Source organism: Pelobates fuscus, chromosome 6 (assembly GCF_036172605.1).
Source record: "Pelobates fuscus isolate aPelFus1 chromosome 6, aPelFus1.pri, whole genome shotgun sequence".
NCBI lineage: Eukaryota > Metazoa > Chordata > Amphibia > Anura > Pelobatidae > Pelobates > Pelobates fuscus.
The window spans coordinates 43,176,140-43,203,086 of NC_086322.1; the positions used below are offsets into that span (position 1 = coordinate 43,176,140).

Consider the following 26,947-nt stretch of genomic DNA (forward strand, 5'->3'; position numbering starts at 1 on the left):
CCCTTAGCAGCGCTGACGTTATCACCAGCCAACAGCAAGCGGCCGCCTCTGGTCACCAGGAAGTCCTCTCACCCCATTGGGCGAGCGGCTTCGAAAAAAAAGAAGCAGTTGTAAACAGAAAAACACAGGGCTCGGGCTCTGATTGGCTGAGGAGGAGGTACACGGCCTCCCGAGGACAGACACGCACGCCGCATCCCGTGGGGCCTTGCGTCTGCCACTGACAGCGCTCCTGGCTCATTCACCAATAGGAGCGCGAGGAGTTTGTTAGTGGGCGGCTCCGTCGCGGGCTGACGGACGGCAGTGTGGACCAATCGGACATCGATACGTCACGGCAGCCTTGCTGTGATTGGCGGGCTGGCTGCAGCGGGACCTGCGGACTGTACTCAGTGAGGAAGATGGCGGTATGAGGTGGTGACGGCCAGCGGCGCTGTGTTGGTCCGATGTTGGCTGGCTCATGGAGCGCTCGTGGCGGCTCTCCCTGTCTGCGGTGCTGGTGCTGGCGGCCGCGGTGTGCGGCCTGGTGGAGCAGGGGGCCCCCGGGGCGGCGGCTGGATACCCCTGGGAGGAGCAGGAGCAGAGCAGCCTGAGCTCCGTGTCCGCCGGGGCTGCCGCCTTCCCGGCCGGGGATGTGATCGTGGAGGACGACGAGTCGGCGGCCGACCAGGACTACCAGGATGGGGGCAGCCGGGAGGAGCTCAGACCCAGGTGGGTGAGACTGCCAGCAACAACACACACTGCTTTACCTCTCCATGGGGATACAGTATGGCTGAGGGTGATGGGAGGCGCACTGCTTTACCTCTCCATGGGGATACAGTATGGCTGAGGGTGATGGGAGGCGCACTGCTTTACCTCTCCATGGGGATACAGTATGGCTGAGGGTGACGGGAGGTGCACTGCTTTACCTCTCCATGGGGATACAGTATGGCTGAGAGTGATGGGAGGTGCGCTGCTTTACCTCTCCATGGGGATACAGTATGGCGGAGGGTGATGGGAGGCGCACTGCTTTACCTCTCCATGGGGGATACAGTATGGCTGAGGGTGATGGGAGGCGCACTGCTTTACCTCTCCATGGGGGATACAGTATGGCTGAGGGTGATGGGAGGCGCACTGCTTTACTTCTCCATGGGGATACAGTATGGCTGAGAGTGATGGGAGGTGCACTGCTTTACCTCTCCGTGGGGGATACAGTATGGCTGAGGGTGATGGGAGGTGCACTGCTTTACCTCTCCATGGGGATACTGTATGGCTGAGGGTGATGGGAGGTGCACTGCTTTACCTCTCCATGGGGATACAGTATGGCTGAGGGTGATGGGAGGTGCACTGCTTTACCTCTCCATGGGGGATACAGTATGGCTGAGAGTGATGGGAGGTGCACTGCTTTACCTCTCCGTGGGGGATACAGTATGGCTGAGGGTGATGGGAGGTGCACTGCTTTACCTCTCCGTGGGGGATACAGGATGGCTGAGGGTGATGGGAGGTGCACTGCTTTACCTCTCCGTGGGGGATACAGGATGGCTGAGGGTGATGGGAGGTGCACTGCAGCACCTCTCCGTGGGGGATACAGTATGGCTGAGGGTGATGGGAGGTGCACTGCAGCAGCTCTCCGTGGGGGATACAGTATGGCTGAGGGTGATGGGAGGTGCACTGCAGCAGCTCTCCGTGGGGGATACAGTATGGCTGAGGGTGATTGGAGGTGCACTGCAGCAGCTCTCCGTGGGGGATACAGTATGGCTGAGGGTGATGGGAGGTGCACTGCAGCAGCTCTCCGTGGGGGATACAGTATGGCTGAGGGTGATGGGAGGTGCACTGCAGCAGCTCTCCGTGGGGGATACAGTATGGCTGAGGGTGATGGGAGGTGCACTGCAGCAGCTCTCCGTGGGGGATACAGTATGGCTGAGGGTGATGGGAGGTGCTCTCCACGGGGAACACAGCCGATATGGCTGAGGGTAATGGAAGGTGCACTGCAGCAGCTCTCCGTGGGGGATACAGTATGGCTGAGGGTGATGGGAGGTGCACTGCAGCAGCTCTCCACGGGGAACACAGCCGATATGGCTGAGGGTAATGGAAGGTGCACTGCAGCAGCTCTCCACGGGGAACACAGCCGATATGGCTGAGGGTAATGGAAGGTGCACCGCAGCTGCTCTCCACGGGTACTCCAAGGAGTGTGAGCTTTCACCATGGAGTGGCCAACAGGGATAATGGGAGCTGGTGGTCTGCCTTCGTGTAAATATCTACAGTTTATAAATGGAATAGGAGCACTGGTCAATTTAAAAGGATTAGTAAAAGGACATTATAGTCATTAAAGTAACTTTAGCTTTATGAAGTAGTTTTGGTGTATATATTATACCCCAGCAGTCTCACTGCTCAATTATTTGCCACTTTTGTTTTTGTTTATTCAGCCCTATCCACACCTCCCCTGGCTGTGAATGAGTTGGCCTGCATGACATTTTTTTTTTGTTAAATTTCAGAAGTTAACTTGCTTTAGACGTTTTTACCTCCTGCTCTGTAAATAGCAGAAAATAACTTTATTCACACACAGAGGCCTCTTGCGGAATCCATAAGGCTATTAACAGAGCAGGATATAAGACATTTGAATCTAAACAAACTGCAATAAAACAGTGTAAACATTAGATGACTCTTTACAGGAAGGCTGTGTAAGTCACTGGAGAAAGTTGTGACTAGGGGTGTATATAGAAAGTGATTTAATGTCAGAATTGAGAAGTGACATTGCAGAGGCATGATCTATACACCAAACCTGCTTCATTAAGCTAAAGTTTTTTTCGGTGCCTGTAGTGCACCTTTTAAGTTATTTTACAATTCGTTACTTGTATTTTGTATTTTCATTCTATATCTGTGAAAACAAATGTTGATGTGACAAACTGAGAAATGAAGTTTTTCTTGCACCCTTTACTTAGCATATATTTTTAATCTGTCTTATCACCGCATGTAAAGGTGTTGTGAGCGTTGGCTTTTCTTTTTTCAGATCTATTTTGTGACTGAGCCACCTTTTTAGGGTCGCTGAGAACTTTGAGGCTTTAGTGTTCATTTTATAAAGATTACTTCTGCATCAAAGTTCACAATAATAGATCATTCACAATTCAAATCAACTGAGTGTGTCTGCCCAATGTGCATCATTTATATTCATGCACCTTTTTTCTGTTTAGGAACACTTGCCTCATGAGTTACAAATCCCCCATCAACTCTGCTATTGTCATGGCTTGTTTGTTATAAGCTTACCATTCTTATTTCAGTTTGCCACACTTCACAATTTAGAGAAGAAACTCTGCAGTGCTCCAGACAGATTCTAGGGATATTCCCTTATACTTTATCCCACAGAGGAGAAAAGGTAGATTTAATCAGTTAGTCTTGATTACCATAGCGATAAAGAATCGTATTAGAAGCTTTGTTTTGGCTTGGGTATATAGTAGTTAAATTCTAACCATTTTGCGTTTCATCCTTCATTTAAAAGACCACTCCAGACACCTAAAATACTCCAGCCTTCTAAGGTGCCTTGTGGGTTAAAAGCATCAGTGAGGTGTGCAGCAGAGTAAACTATTAAACACTCCTTCTCCTGCAGCATGACAAGGCTACTGGTGCTGCTATTTACCCTGATCCATTTGTGTTCTGGCAGTCTCATAATTTACTACTGGAGCAGATATAGTCATAGGTTGTGTGCAGGAAATCATGGTTTATATGGAATACAGTGTGTATGTTTTTATTTAGCCAAAGGTAGAACTAATAACATTTAATTAGATATTGGAATGTTCTTATCAAAGCATTCCTCTTTAAAAGGGCAGTCTAGGCAGCATAGTAGTAGTTATGGTGTTTGGAGTGTCCAGGAGCTACCCCACTGTAACTGGCAAACTCTTTTTTCTAACAGTTTGACACTAACCTAAGCCTCCATTTCAGATTTATATAAAATGTCTCCACAATAGATCTTAATTTGATTCTGATTTAGGTAAAATTCATTAGCAATCAGTGAATTTCTTGCAACTACAACCTGAATCAACTAAAGCAGTACTGGGGGACTTCTGTAATGGAATCTGAGAAGGCCTTGCTGACGGTGCCTTTGTCAAATCATTCAAAAAGGATTGACTGTTTAACATGGGACAGCGTCTAGGAACTCTAGCTACCATAACCAGTTCAATGGACTGTACTGGTTCTAGTGCCTCCTCTGCTCTCTAAATAAGTCACATGCATGATATGGAAACTTTTCACTTTTTTAAATAAGAAAAGCTTTGGAAATTCATGCTTTAAAGTTGTTGAATTGTATATCCTTGAAGACTAGAAACTGACGATAAGACACCATCTAATTTTTTCCATTTATGTAAACACAAAAAGTGTTACTTGCTCAGCTGAAATTTGTCAATAATTCGCCATGGAATTCAAAATATTAAGCCAGAATTTGGGGGCATTTCTCTCAGTCTTTATGTTTTTCAGTTTGCTTTGTTTTTGGTCTTAAATTTGCTATTCTTGGTTAATACGTGATAATTCTTTTAGTGCATATAACTCAGAAGTTTAATTTCCTTGCAATAAGCATTGTGTGATGGTGCATTAACAGACAGATTGCAATACTTGGACCAAAAGAGCACATTGACCCATAGAAAGGACTTGACGGCTGCTGCAACCAGTGGCCTCTGGGTTATTTTCTGGTAGTTCAGTTATATTCAATTTTTGTCCTGTGTGATTTCTTTAACATTTTTTTTTCTTTGATGCAATTAGGAGCTTTGACAGACATTCATATATATATATATATATATATTTTCCCTACAGACAGTTACTGCTGCAATGCGAATATTTATTAAAGCGGTTTATCCTCGCTTAATTATGTTTAAATTATTTATAGAAGGGAGCAAGACTTCACCACTTGGTTACTGCACTGAGAAAATCTTTGAGCCCGTCTATATAGCATTGTAAAACATTGTAAATTTGTGAACCACTAGAGCAGAGCATTTGTGAAAATGCATGTTTCTGCCCCTGTCGGACTGTAACTTGTATGCTCCATGGTCTATTTGATAGGATAGAGGTGTCATGCAATTTTTTGAAGTATTGCAGCTGGAGGGACATGGTGGCACAGCCATGTTTTATACAGAACCGCATACACATTTTGCTCTTTACAAAAACAAAAAACTTTTAAACCGTGTGGTGATGCATAATACATTTCAAAGGAGCATAATTTCTTATGGTATTTGGTGTTCCTTTAAGTTTTTTTTGTTTTTTGTGTGTAGCTTTTTCACGTGGGGGAAAAACCCAAATATTGTTCTTTCTGATCTGAGCGGATCATTGCATCTACCCAGTTAGGGGAAACAAACATGGCTGTATGAAGTGGGACCTTGTGCACAGACATGCCTGTAAATTACATTTGGTGGTTTGTTTTTCTCAGATTTACCACGGTAAACAAAAGCAAGGCTGAATTCAGTTTTACTAGTTTTTAAAGGACCACAAATTGCATCCAGACCACTTAAGCAACTGGAACTAGAGGCACTTTTGTATTTATTTATTTTTTCCTCACGATGTTATGTGAAGTTGCAGCTCACAGAATTCAGTGCTTTCCATCAGTCCCCAGTGCTATTCTATGAGGAGAATTGGATTGGTTATCTAAAAACAGAGGATGTCATAGGTGAAGGGCAATGACGAGGGATTATTGGCACTGGCGAAAGGCTTTATTTATTTTTTTGTAATTAAAAAGTTATACACTAGGACTCTGTAGTATTGGGCATACAGGTTTGTATTTCAAAAACAGTAGTGTTCATTTAGTCATTGTTTGCCGTTTTCTATGATGGTATCAAAAGTATTAATATCTGAACAACTACAGATAAAAAATGTTTTGTCTTATAATATTATAATTTTCTTCCTCTTTATTTCTAGTGCATGATGTACCGGTATTACCGATCCGTGTTGGCCTGTCTAATGTAATTAAACGATAATGCTATCAAGTAAAATCTCAGATTTTTCTGAATCCTTCGTTAAGCAGCCTGTATGACAGCTTTTGGAAGCAGTGTATATGCAATGCTGGCTATTTCTGCTTTCATCTAGTACCCTGGGAGCAATTACAGCTGTGTCTCACTCAGGATGCCTGAGCTGGGAATTGTCGGTGCTCCTTTTTTTTTTTTTTTTTCTTTCTTTCACACTAGCAACAGCGTCCGTTGAATATATTTCAGAATAAGTATCTTTGTGTTGGTTGTCAAGCTAATGCAGAAACCTATTTCTATATTTATCAAATGAACACACACACAATATCCTTTTTAAAGTGTGTGTGTGGTGGGGCACTGAACAATACAGCTTGTATTTAATTTTGAAATGGCAGATATTGCCACGGTTTTATAGCTAATTGTGTTTGTTTTTTTTTTTTCATCTTTATGGGGGAAAAAACACTGAAAGTAAAGTACAATAATAATTTAGCAAGTTACTACCATCTTTGTTGACATTGTGCTTTTTGCGTTACATGCACTGTGCTTAGATGTAAACAGCCTGTGTGCACATGGACTCATTAACAATACCTTTTTCCACTTTGATTGTAATAAAAGTCCCTATACAACCACTAACTTCCTCAATTATTGTTTATATGCAATGTTTTTTTTTTTTTTTTACTTTGTTTTGATCATCGTTATTACAAACCAATTCCTAAATTATATTTTCGTTTTAATTCTTATTTAAATCATATTTACTCATTTTCCCTCTTAACCCACACTGCCTCCATGAAAGTTTCATTTAAAACCAGTTTTACAACCGTGTTTTTTGCTGTTTGTTTTTAACACCGGCTCTGTTAATAAAACTTTAATCACACGCAAGAGGATGCTGTTGGCAGGAGAAAAGCTTTTTTTAAATTAAAGCAGATCTGTCACATCATATCTTGTGTCGGCCCTGTGGCCGCTGAGTGCAGGAGAAGGTAGTCTTTACCTACCTCAATTGAAACAATAAAATGATGCAAACAACCGATATCCGTAACACTCTCTTGAAGCCACCAGCAAATTATAATAGACTTTTTCAACAAGGTGATTTATTGCTCGCATGGCAGTGCCCAGACCACATTCATGTAAGTGATACGTCTTACAAAATTAAAAAGAGAAACCTCTTCATATACTGCAAATTGGATGGCGGGAGGGGGCTAAGTTTAGTACTTCATCTGGGTTGTTTTTTGAGTTCTGGTCTTTGTCTATCTTGTTGTTGAAAGGGTTAATATCTGCTTTAAAAATGTACGGTGTCCAAAGATAATTTGAGCATAGCTCCCCGCATTTTAGAATAGAATAGTTGAGAATTTCAGTTTTTGAATTGGACTTCTAATGGGTTAACTCGATTGTGCTTTTCTTTTTAAGGTTCACTTGTCTCTGCTTTTTGAGGAACCGTAAATTAAACTATTTGGGATCTGTTTTCTTGATTTCTTGTAGTATATTTTTTAGAAGTAGTCATTTTTCTCTTGATAGTTCTTGTTTTAACCAGATGTCCAAATTCACGGTTGTTGGTTGGTAAAATAAACAAAACACTTCTCTAACCTTAAAAAAAAAAAATAAAAAAAAAAATGCGAATTCCCTACCTGGCTGCAATGGATGCTGTTTCTTGCAAAGCTCTTACAAAGAACTTAATTTAATGGGTTTTTATTCCGTCTTGAGGCAAAAAGGTTAGCACCCTTTTAAACAGATCTCACTATCTGACTGAAAAGGATGTTTTGTAAAGCACTTAGAACTTAACCATAAGCAGGATCTTGAGTCGGTCATGGAGTGTAAAAAACACTTTAGTACAGATTTAACTACCAGACTGCAAAGTATGCTGTTTTAACAGCTCTGAGAGAAATTCAAATATATTTAATTTTTAATTTTTTTGGCTATAGTGCTGATTTCACAGTTACAGTTAGTAAGCAGAAACAAGTATATCACTAGGATGTAATGTAAACACTGCATTTTCTCTGAAAATACAGTGTTTACAGCAAAAAGCCTGAAGGTATAATTCTACTGCCCAGAACAAATTCAATAAGCTGTAGTTATGGTGACTATAGTGTCTCTTTAAGCGTTTGGCTAGTTTTGTCAACTTCAGACTTGTCCATAGGACAATGTAGTCCCGATTTCAACCCAGCAGCATAATGACAGCCTTTCATAAAGATTTTATCTTTATTAAATGCTCAAGTGACATCTGCTTCAGTGCAAAATATCTCATATTCTTGGGTGTTTTAGTTAAGTCATGTGTTGTGGGTGATTTAATCCATTTCAAATACCTGCGGGTGGGTGAGAAGAAATCACGTCATCAGCAGCTTGTGTCTGTCTGTCTAAACAAACTCCGTTTACCCACTGCCAGAAGTGAGGTTCACATTTTCATTGTAGTTTTCTTAATAGGAACGTGAGATGTTTAACCCCTTTACCACCATATGGCTTTGAAAAATCACCAGCATATAAATCTTTTTTTTTTTTTTTCTCCTTTTGAAAGTAATGCATATATTTTAGTGTGTTTAGATACCACATTACAGTACTAACAAAACAGACTTTGTTACTGTTTGAGTAGACACTCTCAAATAAAAAATGGCTATAGGTGTCTAATTTAGACAGTCCACTCTAAAAACATGTTGAGGCATACTACTGCGTACTACAACGTATAGCCCATTTTCATACACTTTTGAGTTCTTTCTTCCTGCAAATAATATAAGTTTTCTGTTGAGTGTTGTTTGAGGAGTGCTTGCCAGCACCTTGGGGATTTCCAGTGATGTCATTTAGTCCTCTGTATCCATGGCACTGACTTTCTCACATGATCTGTGGTCTGGAAATTAGCAGTGTTAGTGTAGCTAAATCACTATATTCATATAAACCATGAATGTGACATACTAAAAAATAAGGTTATATTTTTTTTTTGTTATAACAAAAGGAACTTTATTGTAATTTTTTTTTTCTTCTCATTTTTGCAAAAGTATACTGTTAACATGAAGCCTTTTTATTTTATATTTCTTCTGTTTTACAAGTGTTACTCAGCTTCTCCAGCACAGGAAGTGTTGTGACTGCATCCTTATTAAACGATTACCTTGACTGGAGATTAGCTTAATCTGTTTACACAGTGGCTAATAATGACATGCACATTGAAATGAGAGCATTCCTACATGACAATGCCAAACACTTCTCCCTTTTGCTGTATATTTTGTAGTGGAACATTGCAGCCTTGTGCAGACTTTGCTCCCTTTGCAGTCCCCAGTAGCCATGTGAAATGCACAGAGTAATCTAGAATTGAGATGCTGTGTAATATCTTTAAGGCCTCTGGATTTACCAAAAACAGTATTTTCACATTTCACCTAAAAGGATGGAGCTGCACTCAAGCACTAAGCAAATGCTTCTTCCACAGAATCATTACAGCCCTATTTCTTGGTTTGACAATTCTTCATTTGTCCCTAAAGATCAATTTAATATAGGAGCAAGAAGGTAAGATAGTGATGGTGCAATATTTGTTGGTAAATGGCTTGCTTTGTTTTCCGGAACTTTAAGTTGCATCCAAGAATCTACTTCAATTTTATTTTAAACTGTACCTAAATGGTAAATAAAATTTGGCAAGTAATTTGACTATTAGATTTTAACTGTACTCTTTTCGATTTGTATTCGCCAGATCTTTAGTCATTATCAGCACACTGGATGGCAGAATTGCGGCTCTGGATGCAGATAACCACGGCAGAAAGCAGTGGGACCTGGACATTGGCTCAGGGTCGCTTGTATCTTCAAGCCTCAGTAAACCAGAGGTAAGTTGTCGTGGTTTTTTTTTTTTTTTTATAGTTACATTGTGTAATACCTCTCTCAAGTGTTTTATTTATGTATTTTTTATTTTTTTTGTTGTGGAAACCTGAGCAGATGTTGTTGTATCTGTCTATAATTTTTTTTTTTTTTTTTTTATTTCTAAATACATTGTAACCCTTCATGTACAAATGTACATTAGATTTGGTAGCAGTTTTACACCCTCCCCCCACAGTTCATCTATGGCATTTCTTGCTGGTACTCGTAGCACAGGCTGATGGATGGTTATAACCATCTATTGTGTCCTTTCTACATCAGCATACTCTGCTTGAGCATGCATTGTGATGAAGCAAAAATGCCACATTTTGGCATGTGACATGATTTCAGACTGGCTATAATCATTCCTCAGTGCTTGCTTTGTATGTTGTGGCTTTGTATAAAAAATAAAACATTTGTCTTGTGCGCTTCTTTTTTATACAAAGCCACAACATACAAAGCAAGCACTGAGGAATGATTATAGCCAGTCTGAAATCATTATAGCCTGTGATTAAAAAATTCAATTGCTGTTAATATATCTGAACCGAACGGCACGTAACGTAAATCCCGGACGGATCTATTCGTTGTGATCGATAGACTTATAGAAATTTGATGGGATCAATAGGATTCGTTGGTTGCAGGTGGAAAAGTTGTAATGGCTTCTGAGAAATGCTATAATCGGATGCCCGCACTGTTTACCAGGTTACACTCTGTGTCCTTCACAATCCAGTCTGTCTGGTGACTCATACAGTCCCGTGATTGATCGTATAGGATTAGCAATGGTTCTATCCCCCCTGACACCGATTGTTTATCCATTGAAGATACACATGCTGGCTCTTTTAATCCATGTCTGTCATGCATCTTAATTAATTCTGTATTGGTTTTCTGTGAGCAGTGAAGCAGATCTGATAACAGTTTACACTCCAGCCGCTGATCTGTTAATACCCTATCTAACCCACATTTGGAGCTTTGTGACTCATTTGGATTAGAGGATGAGGTAATGCTGCTTTAGTAAGCTGATGTCACCCTTTTACCTGCAGTTCCTTCACACTCCACTTCCTTCCTCTGGAAAGGGCTTTCACCTCTAGCAATCTCCTGGGCTTGTAGATGAATGATGCTGCAATGATCTGATTCATAAATATTGATTGCCTATTCTGGCTCAGAATAGCTGGCAGATGGCGTTTAACCCGAGGAATACATTTTTCTCCTGAAATTGTGTAGAAATATGTTCGTTGGTAATATTATAGGCTGACATGTCAATAGGCTGTAGACTGTGTACATTCCTGGGTTGGTAGAGCCTTACAGAGTTAGGAAGGAAAGTCTGTGTATATGTAGGTAACAAACTAAAATTCCAAACCTTACACCATTCAATTTAGAGATTTATTAAGCATAATTTACAACAATTTGCAGACCTACAGAATGTAATGAAATATACATATTTAGATTTATATTTTCAATATGAATTCCTGCTAAATATCACATAAGATTTTTATTTTGAGATCTGTTTAGCCATGTCCTTGATAAATACCACATTTAGTTCCTAAATTATAAGATTGTCAGACTCTGTAGGGCTTAATATTTCATGTCCTTTACTACTAGCCAGACTTTAAAAGTTACTCGCCACTACCTGCAGGGTCCGTAGCGCGCATGCCAGGGATGAACGTTCCTTGGCTAATTTTTCCCTTGCCAATGACAAATGCCAAGTTTGAGTCCTGAGAGCTTGTCAAGGAAATAGTTTTTATTTTTATGGGTGAAATGGGTTCAGTATTTCATGTTTCAGACTTCATGTGCTCTGCAGCTGACAAGCTGATGTCTACAGACATGGATTATTTTAAGTAAACTGTTAGTATTAACAGGGAAAAAAAATCCAACTCCACTATTTGGACTAAAACAAGTGCAAATCAATTATGAATGTTTCATAAACCTTGGTTTAGTGAATACACCACTTACACTGTCAATTCTACTGGATAAGCAATATTTAAAGATAAAGTTTATTGGTCATTTTAATTCCTGTAGGATCAGAACATTGGATGTTGTAGTGACTAATTTTGATAAGTTTCCGTCCTTCGATTGAGACATATACCATTTTTCACGTAAGATTATATGCTGACACAGTATTTACAACCTTTTGTGGAAAATAAATGCAATACTATATAGCAGAGTGGTCTCTGCTGGACCCTAGGTAAGCAGACAGACCATTGGCATATAGTGTGACTGCTTACATTTAGTGGACACCAGGGCACCACTCATTTCCACTCTGGAAAGCCAGTCAGCTGAGCTATACATACATAAATATGTACATTGCAATGTTTGTAGTGTACTGTCTTTTTTTTTTTTTTTTTTTTGTCAATTGGAAACTGAGCTGCAAAGTCTACCCACAAATATGTTGTGTTGAATTTTTCTTACACAGCTCTATTTTGCATTTCACTTTTTAAATGTACTGTTTAACGTATAAACTAGTGTGGTTTTTATTTTTTGTTGTGTGTTAAAAAACGTCTTACAATTTTCGTTGTCTGTATCCCATAATTGTATATTTAGGTTTTCGGCAATAAAATGATTATCCCCTCTCTGGATGGAGACCTTTTTCAGTGGGATCGTGACAGAGAAAGCATGGAAGCTGTTCCATTTACAGTGGAGTCTCTTTTGGAGTCTTCTTACAAGTTTGGTGATGATGTGGTATTAGTTGGAGGAAAGTCCCTCACAACCTATGGTCTCAGTGCCCATAGTGGCAAGGTGAGTGCTAGTCTTTTTGTAAATCCGCCTTCTTTTCACATTTCTATTATTATTATTATTATTATTATTATTATTATTATTATTATTATTATTATTATTATTATTATTATTATTATTATTATTATTATTATTATTATTATTATTATTATTCTGTTTTAATTCTATATTCGATGCTCTCTATATTTATATAATGGTGTGTTTATTGTGCTTCACATAACTTTACACAATTTAGAAATCTTCAAGTTGGTGTGGTAACCTTTTACACAAACTGTAGTGTTAAGAGCAGCCAAAAAGTAAGATTTGTGTTAATACACTCTATAGGAGATTTGCTAATGCTAACTTTACACAATAAAATCGGTCACAGCTCCCTAGAGTTGTCCGCTTGCCCACCTAACCTGGACCTTACCAGTCTTTGGGGTCACTAAGCAGCTGGTTTTATAATGGCCACACAAGATGATAGGTGCACCCTGTAAGGTGCAGCTTACCAAACAAGCAGTTGCAGTACTTTAAAGAGCCCTCACACCTGCTCAACCAACTTGCAAAGTTTGAGATCGCAGCCTTTTTTTAAGTATCTACTTCTTATCTCTCACTAGGTTAAGTACATCTGCTCTGCCATGGGTTGCCGGAGGTGGAATGAAGAAGACACTGAACAAGATGATATACTTTTACTGCACAGGAAGCAGAAAACTGTGCGTGCTGTGGGCCCTCGCAGTGGTAGTGAGAAGTAAGGGTTGCACTGGTTTTAAAGCGGTTTGCTCAGTTACTGTTATGTGAAATCTCATAACTCTGTGGATTTTATTTATATATGTTATGTTATATATGTTTTTTCCTTTTTGCTGGTGATCACACAATGTCTAGAATAGTTCAGTAGTTTTGTGTGAGAATCTTGCAGCATTGCTTATATTATATTTGCTTCATTTATTTGACTCATGGTCCTATTCATCAATAAAGAGTAACTACTGCATGGTCCTATATATCAATAAAAAGGAATAAGGCATGGTCCTATATATCCATAAAGAGGGAATATGGCATGGTCCTATATATCAATAAAGAGGGAAGAGAGTAGGACGTTACCAAAAATGGCCCACGCTCTTCCATAGTAGAGGCATTATAAACCTTACAATCACTGCATCTTAAAGTGTTTTTGTGCATAGTTGCTGTATTATCTCTGGCAGTGTAAACCATTGCCAAATCCTCCTGCTTTTATTGACACTTATTACTACTATGTAAAGCAGGGCACTTTGTAAAAATAAAACACATCTCTAATTGATCTGTGGTTCCAGTTTAGCTTGTTTGGCCTTATATTTAAAATTTAGTTTAAATACCTGATATTTCTTACTTTAATGAATAATCCTGTTAATGGTTTGCTGGTTATTTAAATATTTCTGCCTGCCTCTGTCTTATGCACATCTCAAGGGGTATTACCAGTGTTTGTTTCTGGTTACAGAAGACAATGTGGGTTATGCAAAATTAATTTCAAACTTAAGGGAAAAATAGCCAAACTGGAAAGACTGTCGCCTGTGCTTCCAGCTTGACTTCTTTGGCCTTAAATTTGAAATTTACTTTGAATTAATTTTCAGTTCTCACTTTAGTGAGAAGCCCTGAATGTCCCATCAAAAAATCACCTTAACTGCTCTTTGTAATTAGGATACTGAAGGATATAGTTTAACCTCCACCTGCCCCACTATAGGAAGCCACCAGCAGCAATAGTCTGCTAACCACTTCTTCTGTTAGGATTTCCAGATCCACAATGTTTTCTTGGACATATGTGTTCTTTTAAGGCTGCTGGCAGTATATGTGGAAAAAAATGCCCTCCTAGTGTACTGCTGAATGGAAATCAATCATTTTAAGGCATTTACTTTGACGTCCCCGATAAAATCATTCCCTCCTGTTGCCAAAAGTGAAGTGACATGTCCATGAAAATGTGATTGATCAGCCTACTAAACAAACTAGCCACCTCCTATCTGCCAATATGAAGACAGGAAATAAAGTTTCAGGAATTATGTGATGAGGTGCATTTTTGTAGTCACCATAACACCTGGATGGTGCAGCAAAACAGAACACATCTAATTTTCTGAGTTATAGTTTATTTTCAGGCACATCCCAGTTAAAGTTAATTGTCATTTAAATATATATATATTTTTTTTTCTTCCTATTTATCTATAGGTGGAACTTTAGCGTGGGGCACTTTGAATTGAGATATATCCCAGATATTGAACCTGGGGTAGGATATATTGAGGGGCAGTTGGAGCCCACCTACAACCATGATGATTCTAAAATCATTTCAGACATGGATGAACAGGAAGCTGGAACAAATGATATGGTCATAAAGGTTTCTGTCGCGGACTGGAAGGTTATGGCCTTTAGCAGACAGTTGGGACATCTGGAGTGGGAGCATCAGGTAAGGATATTTATCTGTTATCGTCTGTGTGTGTGTGTGTGTGTATGTCTCTGTACTGTCCTACGTCTTGCACAATGTCATGCTGATCCTAACCAGATTGCATCTGGCAGTGTAGGTAACGCATATACTGGGTATAAAGTGTGTGTAAGTGTCTCGTTTTTTTTATTTTGCCCATGTTACTTGGTTGCAGCTTTAAACAGTTGTACATCTCACTTTAATATCCCTCTTATACAGAATTCAGAACACTTGCTTGTCCAAACAATCACTTTAATGCTCAAAACTGACTTGGTTGAAAATAACTGGGATTTAGTTACAATACATAATCATACATTGCACAGCCTGCCACAACGCCAATGTACCCACTTAATGCCTTCTCTTATATTAACACACTTTTTTTGGAAATCCATCCTCGTGGTCCTATCTGCAGTGCAAGGTTAAATAGGACCTTGGAATTAGGCACCCTTGTCAGGGAGAGGTGCAAAACCAAAGTTGATCAGACTCCCCTATATATTTACATATAAAAACCAGGAAGGCTGCACTCACTTATATTTGTGTTAAATAGAAAAATGATGGTTACTACAAATCCTAGGTTAATGTCAAATTATCACTGGCTGCCTGGTTGAACCTTACTTGTGCTGCAGTAGAGAGAAGGAAGAAGCAAGACCTCTGAATTTTGTTTTATAAGATGGAGCCAAATTTATTTTTTAAATTTATGTCCTTTTTGCTTGGTTGTGTAATAGTTTTCTATCCATATATATAAATAAATGTTTTTAGTCTGAGGTAAATACCGTATTTATCGGCGTATAACAAGCACCTCAGTTTAAGAAGGAGATTCCAGGAAATTTCTCCCCCTCCCATAGTGTTCCCCCCCCTTTCCATAGTATTCCCCTCCCCCCTTTCCATAGTATTCTCCCCCCCTCCCCCTTTCCATAGAATTCTCCCCCTCCCCCCTTTCCATAGAATTCTCCCCCCTCCCCCTTTCCATAGAATTCTCCCCCCTCCCCCTTTCCATAGAATTCTCCCCCCTCCCCCCTTTCCATAGAATTCTCCCCCCTCCCCCTTTCCATAGAATTCTCCCCCCTCCCCCCTTTCCATAGTATTCTCCCCCCTCCCCCCTTTCCATAGTATTCTCCCCCCTCCCCCCTTTCCATAGTATTCTCCCCCCTCCCCCCTTTCCATAGTATTCTCCCCCCTCCCCCCTTTCCATAGTATTCTCCCCCCTCCCCCCTCCCCCCTTTCCATAGTATTCTCCCCCCTCCCCCTTTCCATAGTATTCTCCCCCCTCCCCCTTTCCATAGTATTCTCCCCCTCCCCCTTTCCATAGAATTCTCCCCCCTCCCCCTTTCCATAGAATTCTCCCCACCCCCCTCCCATAGTGCACTTTCCCTTGTCCCATAATTACTTACCTGTCTTGAAGCGTGGGCCGGCTTCACAGCGCGCACCGCGGTACTGGAACTTCAATTTCAGGTTCCGGTTTCCGGCGGGACTGAAAGGAAGTGTGCACAAGTGTGCACACTTCCTTTCAGTCCCACCGGAACCTGAAATTGAAGTTCCAGTACCGCGGTGCGCGCTGAACACCGGCCCACGCTTCAAGACAGGGAAGTAAATATGGGATATCGGCATATAACACGCACCCATCATTTCCCCCCTATTTTCAGGGAGAAAAAGTGCGTGTTATACGCCGATAAATACGGTAAATCAAACCTTTGCAGCAATCACTAATATAGTTTTACAAGGAGTATCTCTTTCCCCCATTGTTACAGATATTCTGCTGATGGCTTTTTATAAAAAATAAAATAATTGCACAGTAGCTACTATGACATCTAAATACTGCATAAAGTACAAGTGACTTATTAATACTCTATCCTTGTGTAACTCTGTTTAGTTCTGTACTCCTATTGCATCTGCATGGTTGGTTAGAAACGGAAAAGTAATTCCAATCAGTCTGTTCGATGACAATAGCTACACATCGGATGATGATGTGTTAGAAGATGAGGAGGATATCGTTGAGGCTGCAAGAGGTGCCACAGAGTCAAGCTTCTATTTGGGTATGTGTTTCTACTACTCTTAGTGGTATATACAAAGATTACACCACTGATTTTAGTTTAAAGGGACACTATAGTCACCTGAACAACTTTAGCTTAATGAAGCAGTTTTGGTGCATAGAACATGCCCCTGCAGCCTCACTGCTCAATCCTCTGCCATTTAGGAGTTAAATCCCTTTGTTTATGAACCCTAGTCACACCTCCCTGCATGTGACTTGCACAGCCTTCCATAAACACTTCCTGTAAAGAGAGCCCTATTTAGGCTTTCTTTATTGCAAGCTCTGTTTAATTAAGATTGTCTTATCCCCTGCTATGTTAATAGCTTGCTAGACCCTGCAAGAGCATCCTGTATGTGATTACAGTTCAATTTAGAGATTGAGATACAATTATTTAAGGTAAATTACATCTGTTTGAAAGGGAAACCAGTTTTTGTTTTTCATGCAGGCTCTGTCAATCATAGCCAGGGGAAGTGTGGCTAGGGCTGCATAAACAGAAACAAAGTGATTTAACTCCTAAATGACAGTGAATTGCGCAGTGAAATTGCAGGGGAATGATCTATACACTAAAACTGCTTTATTTAGCTAAAGTAATTTAGGTGACTATAGTGTTCCTTTAAAGACATAAATAAAATATAAGTGATCTATTTTGCGATCATTTATATGCTCTGTATTAAAGTTCACATTTCTTATTCCTTAGTTTTATTTATCTATATTTTTATATTTACTAGGAATGTACCGTGGCCAGCTTTATTTACAGTCATCTGTTAGAATATCTGAGAAGTTTCCAGTAAGCCCAACAGCCTTGGATACCAGAAATGATAATGGTATCATATCTTTACCCCGAATCAAGTGGAAACCGTTGATCCGTAAGGGTTTTATTTTTGTTGTTTTTTGTGGTTATTACTTTAATAGATTATCTCTTGCTGATCTTTCAATGCAAACTGGAAAACGTTTAGATACTTTGACTTTGTTATAGAACATAAAACAGGGGGGGAGAGGGAGAAAGTAAAACTTGACCGTAAAGTGTTATTTGTGTAACCTAAAGGGGCACTATACTGTCAGGAACACAAATGTGTATTCCTGACGCTATAGTTCTAAAACTACAGCCTAGGTGGTTGCTGCTCGTCCACACTTCTGGTTAAAAAGGTTAATTTACTTGCCTTTTTCCAGCACAGCACGGTGCTAATCGTGACTGGCCCTGCACCGATCAGCCTCCTTGGTTAACCAATCAGATTGGCTGATTTCAGCAAATCCAATGCTTTCCCATAGAACGGTATTGTGCATGCGCAGCAAAACGTTACGCTGTGCCAATCCACATCTCCTCATAGATATGCTTTGATTCATTGCATCTCTATGAGGAATGCTCAGCGCCTCCATGCAGAGCCTGGAGATGATGAACAACAGTGCTGCACATTGTGCAGCAATGTTCCGGGATGTACCTCTTATAGCCATCTGAGCAGTGGCCACTAGAGGTGTTCTAGGCCAGGGGTAGGCAACGTTTGGCACTCCAGATGTTATGGGCTACATGTTCTATAATTCTTTTACAGCCATAATAGAATCAGCAGAGATGTAGTCCACATCTGGAGTGCCAAACGTTGCTTCTCCCTGTTCTAGGCTATAATGAAAACAGGCTTTTCTGAAAAAAGAATGTTTACATTAAAAACACAGCCTGCAGGGACAGTCTACACTCACCAGAACAGCTACCTCGAGCTGCAGTTTTGGGGAATATAGTGTCCCTTTAATCACTAGATTAAATTTAATGAATGTATAGTTTTTGTTTTGGGCTTTGCACAAACTCTGATTTCATAGTCTCTGGAACTTTTTGTGTAGCCTTGTTACCACATTTTATCGACTTCCTTGTGTCCATGATCCTGTTAACCATAGACTACTTTGATTTACTTCACTTTATATCCAACATACCAACTTATTTATTTAGATATCTATTTGAAATTTCTATGCTTATTGCTACTCTTAATGATTCAGGATTGATTATATAAACCTCTCTACCAGTCCTACCCTTTCCATTATTGTCAGTGGACATTGGCATCATATTATCCTTTCTATTAATGATGTTTACCTATTTGTCCTTATTTAATTATTATATTATTCCAGCTTGTAGACATATATTTCTCTACTCTGTAAATGACCGTAATGCTTGATAGTGTGTACTTGCCTAATTCAGTTTGTCCTCTTTCATCTTTAGACTCCCCATCGAGGACTCCTGTTTTAGTCGGTTCCGATGAATTTGATAAATGTCTCAGTAATGACAAATTTTCCCACGAGGAATATAGCAATGGGGCTCTCTCTGTCCTGCAGTATCCTTATGGTAAGAATCCTTTTTCCGTCTCATATTGTTTTATTTACAGTAGGCACTTAATGCATGAGCGGTTTACCCATGAAATGCATTACGGTTTTGTTCCTCATAAATGTAGCGGTCTCCTCATGGATGGGAATTGCTATACTTTTGTTTTGGGTTTTATATTGGATCACTTGGTGTAGCAGTCTGAGTCTCCAATGCTAACCCCCTAACATGCTTTTATGTTGTATGATCTACTCTCAGGTTCTGTTATGTTGGTTTCTTTTGAATGTACACCAAACTCACCAGCTGGTCAGAACTTCAAGGTACCCATCGAGTCAGTGGCTTAGTCTTTTTAACTTGCGTGCATGTACATTCTTGGAGATGACCTCAAACTCTGACCAGTTGAAGGAACACTGTAATCCTTTATCTTTATCTTATTTTCTTTTTATTTTTGGGGGGGACGGTAATAAATTTTTTGTAAACACCGTAAAACTTACATGTAATCCAGCACAAACCACTAATCTGCTGTCTGATCCTCCTACTGTGAAGTCACCAAACATGATGAGGCTTTCTTAGCATCTATGTAAAGCATTGAAAGGAACACTATAGTCAAATAAATGACTTTAGCTAAATAAAGCAGTTTTAGTGTATAGATCATTCCCCTGCAATTTCACTGCTCAATTCACTGTCATTTAGGAGTTAAATCACTTTGTTTCTGTTTATGCAGCCCTAGCCACACCTCCCCTGGCTATGATTGACAGAGCCTGCATGAAAAAAAAACTGGTTTCACTTTCAAACAGATGTAATTTACCTTAAATAATTGTATCTCAATCTCTAAATTGAACTTTAATCACATACAGGAGGCTCTTGCAGGGTCTAGCAAGCTATTAACATAGCAGGGGATAAGAAAATCTTAATTAAACAGAACTCGCAATAAAGAGCCTAAATAGGGCTCTCTTTACAGGAAGTGTTTATGGAAGGCTGTGCAAGTCACATGCAGGGAGGTGTGACTAGGGTTCATAAACAAAGGGATTTAACTCCTAAATGGCAGAGGATTGAGCAGTGAGGCTGCAGGGGCATGTTCTATACACCAAAACTGCTTCATTAAGCTAAAGTTGTTCAGGTGACTATAGTGTCCCTTTAATACAACCTTTCTCTACGAAAAGCAAAGATTTTTCTAACAAAACGTAACCACTTCAATTTATTCAACTGAAGATCAGATCAGGAAGGTTAGTTTAATATCTGTATAGCAAAAAGCAAACAGGATATCAACTAAAAAAAAAAAAAAAAGGCTAAAATGGACCACTCCAGGCAACATGTTGATGTCATGCAATTCTAACACACAAATCTTAATTAGTTTAAAATTTGTGTGTCTGTTGCATAGGACATCAACATGAACTTTGGCTGAACTGATCTAATATACAATGAGAAATACTGGACCTTAGAGAAAATATGAGAGTAAGCCAAGCTTTAGGATTGTCAGAGATAAAAAATAGATCAGCAAGCCAAGATAAAGAGTAGCAGATTGGGATAGTGACAAAGCAAGTCAACAGAAATCTGAATGCTCTAAGCAGGGCTGCCCAACAGGTAGATCCCCATATGTTGTAGAACTACAATTCCAATGATGTTTTGGTGTTAAAGGCATGCAAAGCATAATGAGTTATAGTTTTAAAACATCTGGGGATCTACCTATTAACCCCTTAAGGACACATGACATGTGTGACATGTCATGATTCCCTTTTATTCCAGAAGTTTGGTCCCTAAGGGGTTAAACAGCTCTGCACTAAATCCATACCATGAACTGTTCCATCAGTACAGTTTCTCCATCACATTCAAAGTAATGTGAATTCCCGCCAGCCTCCCAAATTTATTTATTATAATGTCATATGTAGTTTTACATTTCAATGCCTATCAGATTGGCCATGTGAGTCTTAATCTCTCTTGTTGTATATTGGTTGGGAAGCACAATCCTGTTTGCCAGACGAGGCATACACCATATAATCCTGGATCACTTTGTTTCTAGCAATGTTTTGCGGCATCCCCAGGCTTGAACGGCAAAGAACCACAAAGCACATTCTAACATCTGTCAGCTCTGCTGGACATCCAGTCCACCATTCTCCAGCACTAACTACGGGTACAAACGTGTACTGTGTGTCATCCCACACCATGTCCTACACTTTGACCACTGTCCATGTTTGTTCCTTTCACCTTGCATTTAGTTTCTTGGCATGATGTATAGTTATCTTATCCAAAACTCTTGCCATTATTATTATATTTTTTTTTTTTTTTTTTTTTAAATCTATATGGCTTAATCTTAACTGGGGGAAAAAAAAAATTTGTGTTCTAAATATGTCCTAGATAAGTGAAGCTAGTTCCTAGCGTCCACCTCATCTTCTAATCTTGCATAGAACTACATTCTATTTAATTATTCAGAAGTGACATTTTCTACTGCTGAAAGGGACCGTTAAAACATACCTAATACAGTTGGCAGAAATTGCTGGAATAACCCGCCACAGCACTTTGTCAGTTACTGCAAGCCAGTTTGGAATGCAATTGAAGTGTAAACGCCATGTTATCAAAGTGGTTTGACTTCAAACTGGAGGATAGCGACCAGAGATTCTAGGCAAAACAACTTGATTTATAATGGAAATGTTGGCTAGAATGCTCTTAAAACCACCATAATCCTTACACTTCCCGTTTTGTTGAGAGAAGCTTATATTTTTGTATTTGGTATTGTACTTTGACTGCCTTAAATTACCCATGGGAAAGCAGCACTTTTGAAGTAGACATGGCTGCCAATAATTCATGCAATTTGTGGTCAGTAACGGATTTTAATTTATATCTGTATATTCATTAGCTATAACTTAAAAGGTAACTTTACGAACACATTGAAATAGGTGCAATGCAAAAAAAGTCTTGCTTCAGGGGTCAAAAATCAATATCCACTGCTAAAACCATCTTGGTTCTACAGCATTTTGTATCGATTTTAAGGGTTACTCCAAGCATCTAAACCGCTAATGCCTGCTGTAGTGTTTGTTGCCATAAGTACCCCAGGACCTTTTCCCAGTAAAGAGGCATACAGTTTTTCAGTGGTTTGCCCTCTTACGCGGGTCCCGGCAAGGTGCCATGGATTCTCTTGTAGCCAGTGACAACCTCTGAAAATCTGCATAGCACTGACATTATCTAGCTCAGGACACTTGTTCGGGGGTGATTGACACCTCAATGATACTGCTAGAGCTACACCTTCAGCAGCAAAGGGTTAAAGTCCATATGTGCAGTAATTGAAAGCAAAACACTGCACACAGAGACTCCAGTCACCATTACAACTTTAAATCACTGAAGTAATCATGATGCTTGTAGTAGCTAACCCTTTAAGGCATGCTTATGGCATGGGATTTTTTTTATTCCTAGGTCCTTCGCCCACCCCAAAGTCACCCAGAGCACTTCCTCGCTTTTCTTTCCTCCTTCATAATTATATCAGTTTGTCACTTGCAGTTTCTCTTTTAACTTCCCTTTCTTAAAGGCTAAGATTTTTTTCAAGGCAAGTGGAAACCTTAAGCTGTCATTTACAGATATAGTTTGTACATTTTGAGTTCTTTGTAAAATAAGGCTTGTTTGCATTATTCAGTACTCCAATAATGCCATTAACATACATCTCATGTCTACATCACAACAGTTGTTTTTGCATTGAAACACCATAGGTTTAGTACAGACTTCCATTGTTTTCATGTGACATTTTGTTTCTACACCACACTAATATAAATATGAAGACCCTTTAACCCTTGCATGTGCGCTTCTATTGTTACCACATTGTCTCTTTTAACTCTGTGTGCATTTCAGACAATGGATACTATTTGCCTTATTACAAGAGGGAGCGCAGTAAAAGAGGGACTCAGATTACTGTTGGAATACTAGAAAACCCAAACTTCAAGAACATTCGCAAAAAGGACCCCGTTCTCCTCTTGCACTGGTGGAAAGAGATTCTAGGCACAATTCTTCTGTGCATCATGACTACCACCTACATTGTACGCAGATTGTTTCAACCCAATCCAAACAGTGCCAGGGTAAGAAATTCCAATGCTATTCATCATTTGTGACCTAGATCTGCCTACATTAAAGTGTGAGTTATGTATTTTTTTTATTTCTTTTTAATTGCGCACATTCCAAATTAATTGAATAATTCTTGTGAAAGTGTTTTCTGCCATAATATTAACTGTTGGCATGTTCTGTTCAAAGCTGCCTCCTATGAGTGTTATCACATGTTCCCTTTTTTAATCTAAATATAATCCTCTATTTCTTTTTAAATCTTTCCCCTTGGTTTATTTCAGATAAGGAAGGAGTCTGAAACACAGTGTCAGACAGACCATAAATATGATGGGGCTAGTGGAGACGCTAAAGATAACTGGAACGATTACAAGAACTGTGGATACATCTCACGGTAAATACTTTAAAATTCCCTGCTAATATACAATTCTGCATCATTGGTTACACAGAAGTACTTACGAACGTATATGTAAACGTATATAGGATAAAAATCCTTTGCCATTGTATTGCTACATGCTGGCTGTATGTATGTATGTGTGTGTATATATAATATTATACGCGCACACCTTACATTTATGGAAAGTCCACTCCTGATTTGATGTCTGTTTAATCATTCAATAGGTACCTTACAGATTTTGAGCCTATTCAGTGTTTAGGACGTGGAGGTTTTGGAGTGGTGTTTGAAGCCATGAATAAAGTAGATGATTGCAACTATGCTATCAAGAGGATCCGCCTACCGAACAGGTGAGTTGCTTTAAAAGGCTTATAGACTTTGGTGGGGCAAGTTACAATTTCTCTCTAAGCATTGTTCTTTTGTTTAGTGTACTATAAAAAAATTATTTTATGATTTTCTTATTTGGTCTGTGGATAAAAACTAATCCAGATGAGAGGTCTCAAGTTAATACTTCAGCACCGGATAAGAAAAGTTGAAGTGTTTCTTTGGGATCTGAATTATGGGAGAAGGGCTATGATTTTACATTATGGTGATCCTTGTATTCCACATTAATAGGGAAATAGTCTTTTTGAAAACTAGAATGTCTAAAGCTTCTAGGGACTAGCTGCCATTTTTTTTACTTCTGTACAATATAAATTTCTAATCCTTTCCAAACAGTGTTAATACGCATGTTTAATAATTTGACACTCTAGTAATACTGGGCTTTTATCTCCTGCAATGTGTTTTTTGTCTAGATCTTCCATCTCTGAAAGATATGGATTTCTTTTTCTTTGTATTTTATATATTTAATACCCATTTCATTTTGTTACTTTTACACTATGGAGGTTCTATTTTACAAGTGATCAGTGAATGAAGTTTTAAAAACCTTAAAGATTAAGACTCCAGCCCCTTTAGCAGCTATCTTTGTTACCATGGGTTATATAGATCAGGAACTGTATTATGCTATATCCAGTTCTTCTTTTTTCTTGCCTCCCTCTTCATATGTTATGGGGGGGGGATCTTATGTGCCAACAAATGAACTGAAACCATTATACAAAAGTTTCAGACAAAATTTAGCCTTTTTTTTTTTTCTCAACCCTGCATTTAGGTTAGAAGTGAGGAATAAAGATTGCTTAAAATTGACAGTTTGATTTGTGGCCATTATTTGATCATAAGAGGAATAATTGTTTTTCGGTGACCCTGGTATGTGTCACTCATTGAAGCTGTCATAAACTCCTTCATTAGTGAATCAATGGTTGAGTGCAGAAATTAGGACTATTTAGGTTGTCCACAATGTAATTCAAGAATAAAATTGCATCTCTCTCAATAATTTGATTTTACTTCAAAAGGAAATGATTGACACATGGGTTTTATCCCCATTGTACAGCGCTACGGAATTTGCTTGTGCTATATAAATATTAATGAAAGACCATACCAGAGGCAAAAGACTGACAGTGTTATTTATTAAAGTGAGAAATTAAGTCAATTTCCAATTTAAGGACAAAATAGCTGAACACGATTCTCACAAAAAAATAAAAAATATAAGTTGGCCAAGTTAGTCAAGGTAATGACAGTACTTGCTCCATCATATAGGTACACATTCAGAGTAAATCATGGCATATTTCTCAGTTAAACAAATATATCACCAAAGGATACAAATAGTGCAAAGAATAAAATATAACAAACAATAATACTTGGCTTTACATAGCGTATAACAGCCTCCCTAGGTCGTCACCTAAAAAACGACCTATATCATATATAGGAAACCACAACAAAAACAATTCGGGATATGACTGTGAATCTACAAAGAAAACATAAAACAAAATAGTGTGATACTGTTACAAAATAAAATATTCTGTGCATCTATTGCACTCTCTAGATATAGGTAAATATAAGCGCTCTTAGGGTGCCTCCCCTGATATAGTGGGGGGTCAAACAATCCGTCTGTTCACCTCCAAATTCTTATTCCACCAAAGACATCCACAGGTCAGGGTTAAAAAATTTAACCCTGACCTGTGGATGTCTTTTGGTGGAATAAGAATTTGGAGGTGAACAGACGGATTGTTTGACCCCCCCTATGTCACGGGAGGCACCCTCAGAGCGATTTATATTTACCTATATATAGTGAGTGCAATAGATTGTTGCGCACAGAATATTGTATTTTGTAACAGTATCACACTATGTTTTGTTTTCTTTGTAGATTCACATTTCACACAGCCATATCCCGAATTGTTTTTGTTGTGGTTTCCTATATTTCTCAGTTACTATGATGCATTCTGTGAACCGTAGTTTAGAAAAATCTACCTAGAATTGAGGTGCCACTTGTCAAAATTTGTATTAACTGTGCACTGTGATATATTAAATGCCCTCAAAGGGCCACCAGCCCACATAACTTCAAACTGACACATGTAGCCACACATGCATACATTCTTAAATGCCTACCTTCTTTCAAATGTATACCTCCTGCTTGATTTGTGTAGGGGAGCAGAGACTACAAAATGTGAAACTTTTTCCCTGGTGTCTCGTATTGCAACTGGAAATCTATCAGCGATTGCTTATGTAATGTCCGTGTTTTCCTTGCCCAAAATCTTGGGTGGAGTGATGTACCACATCCTCATAGTGCTGTGCACCCTGGCACCTTAGAACAACAGGTCAAAATCTCCTCTGTTGGAGTCACATTCTCTGCACTAGGCCATATTTCTTTTTAGTCATGACAATATGGCACCCTTATCTTCAAAAGACTTGCTCTAAATAAGGCCTTGATCATGCTGAAGCTGTTCTAATTGCGAGATTTGTTGATGTAGTTAATGTCTTTTATTTTCAGGGATCTGGCTCGTGAGAAGGTAATGCGTGAAGTTAAGGCTTTAGCCAAGCTGGAGCATCCTGGCATTGTGCGATATTTCAATGCATGGTTGGAAGCTCCCCCGGAGTTATGGCAGGAAAAGATGGACGAGCTGTGGCTGAAGGAAGGAAGGTACTTTCATGCACACTAGATTAAAAATGAACATGTCTGCTTAGTTGCAGATACTTAAGAATTGCATGCATATCTAGAAAAGGTCTAGATTGTCATTTGTGTGTAAAAAAAAAAAAATAATGAACAAACTCTTCTGAATCTTTAATACTACCAGTTATGTTAAACACTGATGTATTTAACCCCTTAAGGACACATGACATTTGTGACATGTCATGATTCCCTTTTATTCCAGAAGTTTGGTCCTTAAGGGGGTTAAACACTTTCTACGTCAGTGTATCTGGCTCA

General features: G+C 39.2%; 1 protein-coding gene across 2 annotated transcripts in view; it reads left to right on the plus strand.

Moving 5' to 3' along the window:
- Positions 1 to 365: 365 nt before the first annotated feature.
- EIF2AK3 (eukaryotic translation initiation factor 2 alpha kinase 3) overlaps positions 366 to 26,947 on the plus strand; it is a 33,044-nt gene continuing 6,462 nt past the window's right edge. Inside the window, exons 1-13 of one of the 2 annotated variants that reach the window (XM_063457619.1) lie at positions 366 to 705; positions 9,577 to 9,706; positions 12,273 to 12,467; positions 13,061 to 13,191; positions 14,634 to 14,868; positions 16,754 to 16,916; positions 17,641 to 17,778; positions 19,116 to 19,238; positions 21,235 to 21,345; positions 23,052 to 23,275; positions 23,540 to 23,649; positions 23,877 to 23,999; positions 26,513 to 26,662. In XM_063457619.1, coding sequence (XP_063313689.1) covers positions 455 to 705; positions 9,577 to 9,706; positions 12,273 to 12,467; positions 13,061 to 13,191; positions 14,634 to 14,868; positions 16,754 to 16,916; positions 17,641 to 17,778; positions 19,116 to 19,238; positions 21,235 to 21,345; positions 23,052 to 23,275; positions 23,540 to 23,649; positions 23,877 to 23,999; positions 26,513 to 26,662 — 2,084 coding nt within the window. In that variant the 5' untranslated portion in view covers positions 366 to 454. The remainder of the gene's footprint in view (positions 706 to 9,576; positions 9,707 to 12,272; positions 12,468 to 13,060; positions 13,192 to 14,633; positions 14,869 to 16,753; positions 16,917 to 17,640; positions 17,779 to 19,115; positions 19,239 to 21,234; positions 21,346 to 23,051; positions 23,276 to 23,539; positions 23,650 to 23,876; positions 24,000 to 26,512; positions 26,663 to 26,947) is intronic. The other variant, XM_063457620.1, reaches the window with a different exon arrangement.